The sequence below is a fragment of the Macrobrachium rosenbergii genome, chromosome 48 (genome assembly GCF_040412425.1).
Source record: "Macrobrachium rosenbergii isolate ZJJX-2024 chromosome 48, ASM4041242v1, whole genome shotgun sequence".
NCBI lineage: Eukaryota > Metazoa > Arthropoda > Malacostraca > Decapoda > Palaemonidae > Macrobrachium > Macrobrachium rosenbergii.
The window spans coordinates 74631710-74641402 of NC_089788.1; the positions used below are offsets into that span (position 1 = coordinate 74631710).

Sequence of the window (9693 nt, forward strand, 5' to 3'; positions counted from 1 at the left end):
AATCATTAAATTAACATAAGAAAGGTCTCAGTACGTAAGATAGTTATGAAAATATGAATCACCGGTTTTCATAAATAGCATCTATTTGAAGACGTATGTAATAAGACAAAAAGACTATTTTCACATTATTCATTAAATAACTAAAATAAATGAGAAAGGTCTGAGTACGTAAGATATTCATCAAAATATCATAAGTTGCAAGTCTTCACAAATAGCATCTCTTTGAAGACTCGTGTGAAATGAGATGAAAAGGCGGTGTTTCCACACTATCCATTAAAACATTAATAAATAAGAAATGACTGAATATATGAGATTTGTCAAAATAACATAAATTACCATTTTCATACAAAAAGCATGTCTTTGAAGATTCGTGAAATGAGAGGAAAAATTCAGTGTTTTCAAGCTATTCATTTAAATCACCAACAAATAAGAAATAACAATAACAATACAAATAACAAACCTTCAAGAATAGCAGTTATTAAAGCAAAAAAATCATATAAAATGAGACATATTACCAAAATGTCTCACGTCACCCTCAAACGCCTTTGTAAACAGGTGGAGGAGGACTGAACAGAATTCGGAAAAGTGATCCGTAAGTTGTATATTTCGTTTTTGTTCTGTTTTTACCGTAGTTTCTGTAGTAATATTAATGCATATGATCCAATAGATGTATATTTATCATTATTAAGCATTTAAATCACCATAATAGGCTTATTATATGGAATACCCGCAGGCCTGTAATTACGATTGTCTTAGGGCCATGCTACCCTTATTAATGGGACTTCTAGACGTTTCTTTATTTGTTCACGTAATTATTTATGTATCTTGTGTGATTATTTACTCCTGTAAGTCAAGATTTATGAATGATTCAGTAAGAAAGGTCGTCTGGGGTGACAGGTGTTGGGGCTAGTCATTTTCGTAGCCTGGGCGATAGGGCTACGGCCAGTGTGGTTTACGCCTTTTTTAATCATTTTATTTATGGAATTTCAATATATCTTGAGGCTTTGAAAAGATCTAGTATGAAATATTTGCGTGATTTCAGGCTAAACACGTTTTGATAAATTTCATAAATTTCTGACGGGTCGTGTAAGATTGCGTGATTGAAATAGGCCTGTCTAGGCCTGTGTGTGAAATGGTGAATATCTGATGTAAAATATTATTTTAAATAATTATCACAATATAGATGCAAAGATATAATTTTTGTTCGTCTTAAATTTTGGTTTGAACGTCTCTGGCGGCGATCGTTTCGTTAATAAATGACCTAACCTAACCTAGGGCATGAGGTTCTGTAATGCTATGGTTCTCATATGGAGGCCCCCGGACCACAGGGGGTCGCGACCATAGATTAGGAGATCCGCGAGAAGTTTTGGAAAATCACAAAATAAAAATTATTTATTTATTTTTTTATTATTTTTGTGACTTCCCAAGACTTCTCGCGGACCTCCTACTCAATAGTCATGGACCCCTCGTGGTCCTGGGACCCCCAGTTGAGAACCATTGCTCTAATGCATGATATTAGTTTGTAAACCATCCATAAATTTACCTTAATCAAAATTAGAACTGTCCGTGTCCTTGAATTTCACTTGTTTTGTGTTTTCCCCCATCCAGAAATCCCTTTTTCCCACTTGGGCCCCCAAATTGTGGAGTATGAGGGTGGAGTCACCCATATCAAAAATAGGTCAAAGTGAAGACTGCTGCCACGCCCCACAGGTTTTGAAAACTACAAGTTTGCATGCAAAATGGGTGCCATGTTTAGCACCAGCCCCTTGGGGAGTAATGTAATAAAAGCAGATGTTAAATACCATAAACAAAAGACATAAGCATAGATAAAAACATTAACAAAAGGCCATAAATATTCAGATCAGCAACTGATGGGAACCAGGCCACGGTAGAAGTCTTAAGTTTTACCAGAAAAAATACTCATTTGCCAACAAAACTAATGTCAGAAATGTTTAAAGCACACATTAAAACATAGGAAAATTATATTGTCAAGTCCATAATGCAATAATAGTTTAAAGTAATATACCAAAGTTCAATACCTTTTGATGCTTTGGAGATTGCTTAGTATGACAGAGTAACTTAATTTCATGCCAGACTCATGAATCTTATAAGCAGTTGGACACCTACGCTAATTTTCCGACAAGTCCTACAAAATTGTGAGACTGCGACAGGTCTAGATGTAGGCCTGTGAGTGAAATGGTGAATATTTGACATAATGCTAGTAGTTCGTTTCTAAGACTGGTGAAGTATGGGATTTTCTGATAGGCAAGTTTTTGAAGTGATTCTTTCTTAGACTGTAACGAATTTGATATTTATTTCCACCAGAAATGTATGGTTAACCTATATCTAACGAAAATGGTGACACCTTACTGGGATGTGCAGTAGTATGATTTTTGGGTGGGCAGGAAGGATGAAAATTAGTGTAAAATGGAAATGTGTTGTGTTTGTTTATATTTTTGCTTTTAAAGCTTAACCTTACCTTTGACTCTATGCGACTGGCCCCGGACTCCCCAACCTAACCTGACCATGAAGGTTTGGCTCCCAACTTGGGTTCCTCATCGCTGTTAGACAAGGGAGGTAACGGGTTAACTTACCGTTTGACGAGAGTACAGTAAATGTCAAGTGCATCAAAGGCGAGCTAAAAACTACAGTACTTGGAAAACCATGTTTCATCAGTTTTATATATTGCAGTGTTGTTGAAAACAGTAAAAGATTGCCCATTATAATAACAAATATGCTGTTTCTTACCTTTGGGCACAAACAAAGAATGGGGACAACTTTTCATACATACAACAAAAGAATATCTATGCCACAAGATTGTAAAAAAACCTTTGGAAGTGTCATGACAAGGCCATTGCCCTTGTATAGTATTACTGTTGACATGTAGCAACGAACACAAGTACACAGTAATTTGGAAAATATTCTGAAAACACAACAGAGGCTAAAAGTGCATCTGTGCAACTTGCAGTAGTCAGTACTGATGACACGGAGAGCAACAGTTGTACGGGAAAGCTATGGTAAAGCTTTACCGCACAGCCCTTTCCCAGGTGTGGTTTGAGAGCTTGGCCCTTTGTTACATCGAGTGAGGCTCCCACAATGCTAGGATTCGTGGCTGGAGTGCATTTGGTAGACCACATTACAAATGGAGTTGTAGAGAGAATTGGCATCTACCAGCTGGAAAAGAGACTGGGAGCTCAAAGATTAAAATGGGAGCTCAAAGATTAAAATGGCTGGTCAAGTCTTGAGAAGGGATAGGGAACAGTTTGGAAGTAAAATAAAGTAATAGATATAGAAATAACAAGATGGTGAAGACCAGTTTGAAGACTCAGAAAATCAAAGGAAAATGTCATAGATGAAGACCTAGACCAGATTTGGATTCACCAGAAAGTGCACAAGACATAAGACATGGTTGACTCATTTGCACCTAACTCCTTGAAGATAAAATTTGCTGTGAAAACATTGCTAATGATGATGTTGAGAATGCAGCATTTGGTTTTCAAATCATCATAATTTTGTTGTGTCTCCCAAGTCGATAGTGATTTTGTGGACTTGCGCTTTTCAAATAAGAGTATTCAAAAGTATAGAGTACTTGGGATTGAGAAAATTAAATACATCTTCATTTTAGTTCTTGTAATATCTATATACACTGAGAACAGTCCAATATCAGTTATAGGACAATTGATGTTTCAAATTGGTGATGTTGGTAATCTGCCAAACAATTCAGGGATGTAGATGTAATTAAATACTTTATAATCTTTATAATAAAAAAATGTTAGTACTAAATTAAGGCATCCTTGCACGTGCATAAAATTGAAAATATGATTGAAGAAAGTCTTGAAACATTTTTATTTTGTTTTACATGCTGTATACTGTTAGGACCACTAATCAACTCCTGAATTGAAATTCTTTGATGTACAGCTTCACACCCAACTGTCATTACCAATATCACAATTTCACATTTGACCTGTTTCCTGTTCCTTTCCAGATCCTAAAATGGCATCAGTGGATGACGATTACTCCTGGAACCCTCCTTCAGAAGCAGAGTTGAAAGTCATTGAAGCCAGAAGGGAAAGGAATAATAAAATTTCATCCTTGATGGGACAGTACCTCTTAAAAGGATACAAGATGCTAGCCATAACCTGTCCTGTGTGTGATGTAAGTATTGTACTATCTGTGCGCTAATATGACCTTACTTAAATCAGAATGGTGATGTAATGGATGCTGCAATAATATAATTTAATTTGTACATTTTTAAACATTTAATTAGACAGTACTGTACTCCTAAAAAGATATGAGACTCTGTTGACATGAGTTCGTAAAAGTCTTGATAATACATACCATATTTGTTAAATTTTGTATTCACTCTTTGCTGAAGCAGTTCTTTTGAAAGGGTATAAGACGTTAACTGTAGTCAGCTCTGCTCACATATGTCCCACTTTTATTCAGAATGCAGATGCTTAAATGATAAAATGTTATTACATACTATATTAAATTTTTTGTAATTTTTCAGTTTACATTTCTTATTGCATTTGTTTTAATGGAATTTTGTAGAGGTTAAGTCTTCTAAGGGACTATATTAAAATAAATTTGGCATTTGATGATGATTATTTAAGCTATATAGTTGTTAGTGTTGTAGCATTGGTAAGGTCAACTGGCTTTAAAAATGACATTAAGGTATGATATGCATATTTGATCTGAAGCAAAGTATTGTCAGTATTGTCATTTATCTTTGTGTGAACTGTCCTCAGATTCCTTTTAATTCTGGAGACTGTAATTGAAAATCAAACTTTTATCACTAAAAACATTGGAAGAATTTGAAAGCACAGAAAATATCAAACATTCCAGTGTTGTCCTGTGATTGTGGAACAGAGGATTAGTTCGGAAAAATAAGTCTTGGTTGTTATGCAGGTATGAAGTGTTGTAAATGTTTTAAAATATTTTCACAAAACTGCTTTGGATGTAGGCAGCATATACCTTTCTTTTCTAAAAAAAAAAAAAAATGTAATTGGGGGCTTTCAGTAGAGAAGCAAAGTGGCTGTTCTTATTTTAAAGTATTCACAAAATATAAAAATCAATAAAAAAACAAAATAGGGTATTGTATTCATACAAGAGTTGTAGTTCTTACAGAGGCCATATCTGATGTACACTGCTCCTAGTTTCCTGTTTGTGGGGATAGACAGTTTTCGTACTGTGCTGTTATTAAGTTTTTACGAGACAAATAACAATATCTTGTGCACCAGAATATACTGTCTGTAAACTGTATTGTATTTATTTCTGACATTTAAAATTGCTTTGTTCATTTTTGCAGTGTATTTTATTAGAGGATAGAACCAAAAACAAATACTGTATTGGATGTTGCGAAGTGGACGCCGACACAAAGAAAGATAATCCAGGTAAAGTATTGTTCATAGAATTTCATTACTGCGCTCGTTCAGTTTTTAAGAATTTTTATATGGCATAGGAAAATATTTTAATTCTACCAAGACTAGTATTCCCTGAAAATGTCAGAGCCTTGTGTTTTTTAATGTAAATTGAGCAGGGACAAGTACCCTTTCCCTGTTCCAGTTTCCCTTAAGTTCCAGTGACCTATTTGTAAGAAGGAGGCCAATCTCTCCCATGAGTATGTCACCAGTTTTTAAGTTATGCTTCTTTTCTTATAAAACTTGGGCTAGTTGAAAGCATTTGATTTTCTGTTCTTGCAAGATTAAAAGTACACTTTAAAAAGTAGAAAGCTAAAAACAAAAAACCAAGTAGGTAATTTGCAATACATCAACTCTATCATCACTAAACATCATCATGTCTTTTTGGACAGCTGTCAGTGAAGAAGCTGCAAGGAAGGCAGTTGAAGAGATTCAGCACAGACAGCGGCAAGATAAAGAAGTGTCTCCATTGTTCAAGTCAGAAGTGAAAGTAACGAATCACGAAAAATCAAAATCCTTGCTACCTGGGTCAGCTTTAGTCTCATCTTCGTCTGTTGCTACTTCGGCAGCAGAACCCCAGCAGTGTTTGCAAAGAGCTCAAGAGAGTAAAAGGTATGAGTTTGTGTAAACGTTTTGATTCAGCCTTATTGCATTAAGTCCTTCTCGCATATTTTGTGAAATATTTAAAAGTCACTCACCTGAAATTCTTAGAAGATCACTGTACTCAATTGACAGTGGTCCATATGTAAAGAAAATTGTTTTTCCTGTTCTGATGAATTTCTGTACTTTGACACGTTACTTCTGTTAACCAGAAAACACCTCAACTTAACAGACTACGTTATACTTTATATACAGTATTGCCAATTTAGATGTGATATATTTCTAGATAAATAAATTGTTTTTAAGTGTAAAGCACTGGTTTGTTTAGGTTAGGAACTAAGTGGAATTGCTGTAACATGACATCTGAAAAATATTCAACTGCAGGCTGAATTATAGGGCCTTGTCAGACTCCCAAAGCATCTGTTATTGTGAAATTTGGATTTACTCTTCTTTTTTCTTTTCAGTTTGACTATTCACGGCATAGACATTTCCGGCGACGTCACATCGGTGTTGTGCGCGCTGCGCGAGAAGCTCTCGTGGGCAGGAAACCAACTTAGCAGTACCAGTAGCGTCCATGAAGCTCGAAATATTGCAGAACTCATAAGTGAATGTTGCAAAGCCATCGCTGCTCTGAGAGACTTGTAACTTGTTTCTTGTTAACACCGAGACCACAAAAGTGCACAAAAGTAATAAAGTACTGCTTGCATAACTCATTGCCACGCTCTTTTGCCTAGGAGTGCTTCTGCTTCCACTGAAACTTGGGATCTTCTTTCAGTCGCTCTTCAGTTGCTTTATTCCCAGTGCCTTTCCCAGGACCCAAAGTCCATAATGATCAGTTAATTCAAGTGTCTGTACTTGTCACTTGTTGTGCACTTTCCTGAAATGCTAGTCGCCAGTTGGCAATGTTTACACGATGTGTCAGTCTTTGTTTTTATGAAAATTAAAGCCTTGAACCAAAAATTGTCAGTACCTATAAAAAGCATTTACGTAAACTAGTACAAATGTGATATCTCTTAACACAAATGCATACCATTGTTTTACGTAATCTCAATTGTAAACATCGTAAGTAAAATGACGGTAAATACAGTACAGTAATTTATGTCAAAATCATTCGTTTGTTTGTTTGCGTGTTATCGTTAGTGTTCTGCCATCAGTGTTTGTACCCTCCCTTCATCAGAGTTTAACTCTCCTTCTTTTTTTTTTTTTTATTTTTTACATTTATTCATACATTTCATCAAGCATTTCCATTCCTGTCCATTTGGTTTCTAAGCAAATTTTCCCCTCAGCATATACAGTGGGAGAATGGAAGAGGTCATTTATTTATTTGGCAGCAAACATGAAGAATGAAGGTAGGATGAGAGAAGAGACAATTCATGGTTAAGTGAAGCAAGGAAGGTACTTGGATGCCTGCAAAAGACTGTTTAGAAACTGCATTCTGAAGCCAATGTAGGAATTTATGAATGGAGCACGCACACTCCTGTGTGGAGGTGTTTGAACCTTTCAATGTAAATTGCTTGCATAATACATGTATCGAAAGATATAAAAAGGTGAAAAATGTTAAGATATAGAAATGGTAAAAAGGTTAGTTTACGTGAAGTGATGTCTGTTTTGAAATGGTTCAGGATTGGAAAGAGTGGGGATGATAGGCTGGCTAAGAAGAGAGAAAAGTTTGGAGTGAAAATGTGTGTCTGAAGAAGAGAGTTGATGAGGTGTTTAGCACATGGCAACGATACCCCCTCTGCATTTATAAAACTGCAAATAATGTGGAGGTTTTCTGCATAGATTCATCCATGAATTAGCACTCATAAAAGTATAAATGTGGCTGTAACCATTTTTTTCTCTGGAGACATTGTTAGAGGGAACAACCTCCTAATGTGGAAAAAAGTAATTCATCTGTTCAGTTGTTAGCAATTAAACCATCAGAAATTAATGGAGTAACAATCTTCAGTCAGCTGTTTCCATCTTTATGATCATTTCATAATTGGTTTTAACAACCGAATCACTGATGATGTTGGGAAATAAAAGCAACCTTTTTATTCACTTTTATTATGAAGTTTGAATACACCCAGTCAAAAGAGAAACTAAAACCAATGATATTTCTAGTTAACAAAAATTTGATTTTTAATAAAAGAAAAAATGGATGGCCTTGTAGAAACGAATATGAATAATCACTATATCCAAAAGCAAATACTGTAACCTCAAATACCATAAAGCTTATTCTCTTTATAAATCAAGCAATAACATAAGACTTATGATATGCGTGACCACGTCACACTAAACAATAAAGCTGTTAAGAATCTGATAGCTAAAGTAAATGCTAAAAACGTGAACATTGCATAAAAGAGAGAATCCACTTATGCCCCAAAATTCACGTACTGCAAAACTAAATTTCTGTGAAGTCCAGTTTGAGATACTATTAAATTTATCCGAGTTGGTTTTAATTTCAAAGCAAGCATTTCCACACACAATTTATACTTAATTAAAGCTGAATTCGAAAGTTTTGCAGTACGCAGAACCAGAAAACTAACACTGCAATAGAATAATTATTATAATTACACTGCAGGTGTACTGATTTCTCTTACGCTCACTCTCAATCGTCAACATACACTGAAATTAGCAGCAGAATACGAAAATACTCACTTGGCAACATAAGCCAGGCTTCCAGAGTGAATGGAACATAATGACCTTGTTAAAAAATATTTCTAATGATGCCTTAGACACATATAACATACATGAATTTCTGGTAGTATTTTGTCATCCGATGTAGCAGTGTCTTGCAACCCCACAGACTCTGCCTGCTCATTCTTGACGCCTGTTTCTGACAATAGGTGATATATGTGTATTAAAAAATATTATCTATGAAACTGATTATGCCCTTCCCCCGACTTGATCCATTCAAAACGTAACACCTGTGATCCGACGGAACTACATTACGTAGCTATGCGTTGCTTGCCAACAGAAGTTGTTTTTGTACACACTACAATCCAATCCAAACTGTGTCGATTCATTACTAAACTTTGCCTACACAACAATTTCATGAAACCAAATCATACAAAAATCTTTGTACCATTCATGAAAAAGATTTTGAACTACCAATCACTGCAAAATAAAGCCTTTTTTGTTTTCTTTTTTTTAACTACACAAATTTCAATAAGTTAGCATATGTCGCATTTGATTTCTGACAGTGTCAGCGATTAACACGTCATCAAATATTCACGCGGGCTGTTCGAGAATCCCTGATACTTGCATTGTATTCCCACTGGATAAGATTTCAGTTTGCTTTGGCTGCTTGTCGCCGGAGGAGGATGTATATTTTCTCTTTTATCCAGTCTTTGTTATACGGTGCGTAAGTATTGGTACTCTTCTGGTATCTGCAAAGGTCACACAAAAACTTTAGAATGACAGCAAAGTAAGTTGTTAATGAGACTACAGCCTTACCATTCCTAGACTTCCTCATGCTTACCTCATGAATTTGTCCTTAAATGAAAGATGATAAAATTTAGGGTATAGTAAAGTTAAAGACACTGGAAAGCTAAAGAGGAAGAGGGGGCAGAGAGGAAAATCAAAAGTAAGAGGAAGGGGGGGAGAGGAAAATCGAAAAGTAAAGAGCTTGATGAGAAGAAAGCAAGTCAAAGTAGAATTACAGAATTCAGGGACAAGAAAAGGAGCAATA

General features: G+C 35.4%; 1 protein-coding gene across 1 annotated transcript; it reads left to right on the plus strand.

The window, feature by feature from the left end:
* Positions 1-471: 471 nt before the first annotated feature.
* Positions 472-8066, plus strand: LOC136831571 (protein ZNRD2-like). The gene is made up of 5 exons (XM_067092168.1): positions 472-592; positions 3986-4155; positions 5309-5393; positions 5813-6032; positions 6485-8066. Exons 2-5 carry the CDS (start codon positions 3994-3996, stop codon positions 6663-6665), a joined length of 648 nt encoding a protein of 215 aa, XP_066948269.1. The 5' UTR covers positions 472-592; positions 3986-3993; the 3' UTR covers positions 6666-8066.
* The last annotated feature ends 1627 nt before the right edge of the window (positions 8067-9693 follow it).

Excerpts from the sequence above, each read along its gene's own strand:
- LOC136831571 (XM_067092168.1), top strand. The coding sequence starts at position 3,994 with ATGGCATCAGTGGATGACGATTACTCCTGGAACCCTCCTTCAGAAGCA. Across the intron at positions 4,156-5,308 it reads TAACCTGTCCTGTGTGTGAT|TGTATTTTATTAGAGGATAG; the intron begins GTAAGTATTGTA and ends TCATTTTTGCAG. Across the intron at positions 5,394-5,812 it reads CACAAAGAAAGATAATCCAG|CTGTCAGTGAAGAAGCTGCA; the intron begins GTAAAGTATTGT and ends CTTTTTGGACAG.